Source organism: Pinus tabuliformis, chromosome Q (assembly GCF_031772625.1).
Source record: "Pinus tabuliformis cultivar Carrire ecotype Pingquan chromosome Q, CPIR1, whole genome shotgun sequence".
In the NCBI taxonomy this organism is placed as follows: Eukaryota; Viridiplantae; Streptophyta; class Pinopsida; order Pinales; family Pinaceae; genus Pinus; species Pinus tabuliformis.
The window spans coordinates 356,961,045-356,965,529 of record NC_142296.1 but is presented as its reverse complement, the minus strand read 5'-3'; the positions used below and the strand labels follow the sequence as shown (position 1 = coordinate 356,965,529).

General features: G+C 33.6%; 1 protein-coding gene across 1 annotated transcript; it reads right to left on the bottom strand.

Annotated features, from left to right (window-relative positions):
• Nucleotides 1–224: 224 nt before the first annotated feature.
• LOC149219649 (CEN-like protein 1) lies at nucleotides 225–2,120 on the bottom strand. Its single transcript, XM_089382641.1, has 4 exons — nucleotides 1,920–2,120; nucleotides 1,655–1,716; nucleotides 1,421–1,461; nucleotides 225–442 (listed from the first exon to the last, which is right to left on the bottom strand). Exons 1-4 carry the CDS (start codon nucleotides 2,118–2,120, stop codon nucleotides 225–227), a joined length of 522 nt encoding a protein of 173 aa, XP_089238767.1.
• Between the last annotated feature and the right edge of the window lie 2,365 nt (nucleotides 2,121–4,485).

The window sequence follows — 4,485 nt, the reverse complement described above, 5'->3', positions numbered from 1 at the left end:
CCGAAACCCAAACCACCCTTAACCAGGAGGACACTTCCACTATGAAAATCTCTAGAAAGCATATTCACAAATGAACACTCGTAGTATTCATGCAGCTATGACGACCCTAATGTAAGGCAGGACAGTGAAATATTACTAACGCTCATGGAATATTATGGGGTTCCTAATGCTAATACAATAGAAGAGGGACAACAGCCATACATGCAGTACGTTGTTTCATCATTTCATCTTCTCCGAGCGGCGGTGTCTCTCTGCGCATTGAAATAAACAGCAGCAACAGGCAGCCCAAGTCCATTGTGTTGTGCAAACTGCCTGGTGTTGAAATGGCGGCGTGATGGAGGAGGGACCACCGTTTGCCGACCTTTCTGCTGGAACAGAGCGAATACGTAGCGATGGATCCCAATGAACGGCCTTGGAATCTCGTAACTCACAATTTCTGTACCTGAAGATAAATATTTAATAACCGTGATTGCCTACCATTCATCTTCCGGCATTGTTAATGATAATGATACGAAAACCAAAGATATAATCCTGCAACTCTAAACTACCATGCACTGATGCACATAATTTTAGTGTCCTTGTGAGTGTATAGAATGTTTGATGTGTACAAATGAAAGAAAAATATGCCTATTATTTTATGTCGAAGGAAGACAAAATTTGTTACAAAGGAAGACAAAATTTGTTACAGAGGAAATTAAAAATTTCATGGAAATTTGGTAATATAATTTCAGGGAAGAATGTTTTTTTATTTAAAATGTATTTTTAATGCATAAATAGATTAGACAGGTTGAAAAACCCTCTTACTAGAAATTTAGTGATAAACAACTCAAACTCAAGTTTAAAAAAATCTCTGCTGAATTTTAATTAAAAAAAAATTTCATCTATAATCTAGTGATTAAACAACTCAAACTCAAGTTTAAAAAAATCTCTGCTGAATTTTAATTAAAAAACAATTTTATCTATAAATTAGACTACTTTAGCAAAAAAAAATAAGTCTGATATAAAATTTAGACTACTTTACCAAAAAAAAAGCTCTACTAAAGCTAAAGGCCTAATGCTTATAATTAACCCAAAAAAATGTAGTGAAAAAAATTATTTCATATTAAGTTAGACTACTCCGCCAAAAGACAAGTCTGTTATGCAATTGAACTACCGGGAATGTAATATAAAATTGCAATTGAACTATCGGGGATATAAGATAAAATTAAACAAGAAAACTAAATAGAGAAATTCGGGTATTGCAACTAAATAGCAAATAGAAGTGCTCACACTATCTAGCCACAGATCTGAAGCATGAACCCTAAGTGGTGGAAATCGAAGCAAAAAAATAGTGGAAACGAGAGGGAGGCGACTGTAATTTTGTTTGCTCAGTACTGGGCACCGTTTAGTCTTTTAATGTGAGTATGCATCCGGTGCTTACCAAAAGAGTTCGATGTTGTTCCAGGGATATCGGTAACTATCCTGCAAAACATGACATGGATATCTAAGGCGTTATAAATCTAGTAATGATGGAAAATCATATTTTCAACTACTACAGAGCTTCTGAATTCAACTCAACGTCACTGTCGGTTTGTCCAACAACATGTTCATTTATATCAAGAGTTAGACATTAACTGCTACTTTGTAGAAAAAATTGCCCAATATACTTGCATACCATTGTAGATATTCCCGTTCTGCGGGATCGCTGGGACTGGGAGCATCTGGATCCGTCATAATCTAAAAATGCCCAGTAAGAAATGAGCACATTAACTCAACCCAACCAAGCATTATTTGCTTCTTATTCTCCTTATTTCACAAATAAAGGAAAGGGATAACGTGAATCTAAAGACCTCCCAGAAGAGATATAAACACTGAATACAAAAACAAGGCTGTCTGAGAGCGGAGAAGCAGAGCAGGTGTAAATAAAAAATTAAAGTTACCAGAGTATAAAATGTGCGCATATCACCACCTATAACTTCGACATGAGGAGGCGCTGTGAGAGACGAAGGCATTAGCTCGAACCCGTTGTTGACCTGCATATTGGAGTTATAAACCACAGTCATCTTTACGCTAGGTGTGAACATATCTAAAACGTCGCCTATAACTCCCCCCACTGTCAGTGGCCCTGTCAATCTCGACATCTTTGGGCTAGCTTCACAACCAACCACTTCTTCTAGAAAGCCACACAAAAATTGAAATGGTACTAATTTCTTTGAGTCTCAAATAAGTCGATCGATCACAATGTTATATCCTGGCCATCCCGTAATTCTTATACCAATAAAATTCTCTCGTTTGTGATTGGAATAAAGTCAAGGTATCATCTTTAGACCAGAAGGGTCTTCCAAATATAACACCATTTGCGTGAATTCCGGTAAAAGAATTCCGTAAAACACAACTTCACTGAATAGTTAGCAACTTTCTTGTGGGCTCGGTTGAGGATTTATACCATTGGCCAGCAGCTTTATTCTGGTGGCCCATTAAAGAATACATTCTACATAGTTTGACGAACATAGTCTGTCTTTTGGGTTAATTATATAATTTCGACTTTTGCAGTCGAAGAAGAAAAGGTAGGAGCTTAAATACTGTCCTGTTTTGCACATGAATGGCCTATGAAATGAGTTGTATACGCACACCTTTACTTCCATGAATGCTTTTCATTCCCACTCGTAGGAAATTGTAAGACAGTAAACTACAAAGTATTCCCTCTGGAAATTTTATCGTTCATGAGTATGATGGTTGTCTCCTCTTATGGAAATAACTTACCATGTGGGTATGGATATCACAGATGAAAGGAACCATTTTGATTAAGTTTCTTTTTCTTTTCCTACATCTAGTTCATTGCTTTTATGACTCCTCGAATCAATTTTATTAGCTTTGTATATATATAGAAAATAACTTTTCTATAAGGAGTTATATATTTGTATGATGCTTTCTGGTTGAGATGCAGTTGATTTCCAGCATGGAATACAATTGATTAGTCCCTTCAAAATGCGTTGCATTGTTATCCTCCCTGTGTTTTGCATGTCATGTCATGTCGGATTTAAGGCCACTAACACAATTGGCAAGTCACTTCTAAATGTTCACGAGTCTATTCATAAGTCTCATCTTGTTTCATCATCCTCTATTCATCATTATTGTGTTTCATATACTAGGGAGTAAGAAAATTCATGGTCACTTCCAAATGCTTATATCTTTTGTACATATATTCTTACTTTTTGATAAAGTTTATTATGGGCACTAAGAAAATTCATAGTCACTTCCGAACGATTATATGTTTTTTAAATTTATTCTCATGACTTTATGATATATTGTATTTAAAATATTTTATAAGATAAGGTTGTAATAATAAAAAAAAATTATTATAAATATATATAAAAGGTAAATGTTATATGCATTAATAGGAATAGATTATTTTATTTTAGATGTAGGATCAAATTCTTAGTCACATAAGTGTTATTTTTTAATCATTTTAGTGTATGATAGATTTAGAGTTAAGATAGATTTAAGTTGTTTCCTAATACACAATGTGTGAAATTATGAAACAAATCACCCACCACATTATATTTAGTGAAACATTATTGAAATGTTTTAAGGTGTAAAATTTTTGGCAATTTTTTTATCCTTTTAGGGTGCTATAGATTTACATCTAAGCTAAAAAAGTTAGAATAAGATTCTAAATATGGAATAGAAATCCTTAGTTAGAAGGAAAATAAACTCTCTAGTTAAAAAATATCCATAAATTAGTAAGTTTTTCTCCACCTCTTTCTATCTAGTACATAAGTACCAATAAAAGAAGGGTTCACCACACTTTTATAGAACAAAACAAAGCAAGAGGTATGCAAACATCACTTATTATTATTTCTTATTTGTGATTGCAAAATAATCTTTATTAGATGTTCAAATATATAATAAATAACCATTCCAAGGTAGTTAAAGAGACTCCTAACGGTCTTCCACTTGCTTGAAATCATGACCATGTTATTTATTTGCAACGTGGAAGTGTATACCACCTAAGATTATTCTTTACATGCATCCATATGAATAGAAGAGTGATATTGACTTTATGATTCAAGAAATGTTAGGGGTGGCATCATTCAACCTAGCTAGAATTGATTTAGTAAAAAAATGACTATTCCTCTCTCTTAGAGACTTTAATGGAATTTGGAACCTCCATAGTTTCTTCCCAAATTCCATCTTAATCTAGCTAGAATTCCAAATGGAAATTCTACCCAACTCTACTCTAAATGAGTTTGATCAATTTGGTTTACTTTACAGTTTCTCACGCATCTGATTTTTTTCCAATATGAATTAATGCACATATTTTTTTTTTTTCATAACCAATTGTTATTCACCATATCTCAAAGAATTTAATATAACTCACATAATAGTAAAAATAGTTATGCACGGAGCCTTTGGTAAAATTGGCAGAGAAAAGTCTATATGTAAATCCATCCAAGCATGCCTTTTTAGATCAATAAGTGGAATATTTGGATCATATTGTATCCA

Coding starts and splice junctions, on each gene's coding strand:
- LOC149219649 (XM_089382641.1), bottom strand. CDS start 2,120: ATGTCGAGATTGACAGGGCCACTGACAGTGGGGGGAGTTATAGGCGAC. Junction 1,717..1,919: donor TGCGCACATTTTATACTCTG/GTAACTTTAATT, acceptor GGGCATTTTTAG/ATTATGACGGATCCAGATGC. Junction 443..1,420: donor AACAACATCGAACTCTTTTG/GTAAGCACCGGA, acceptor ATTTATCTTCAG/GTACAGAAATTGTGAGTTAC.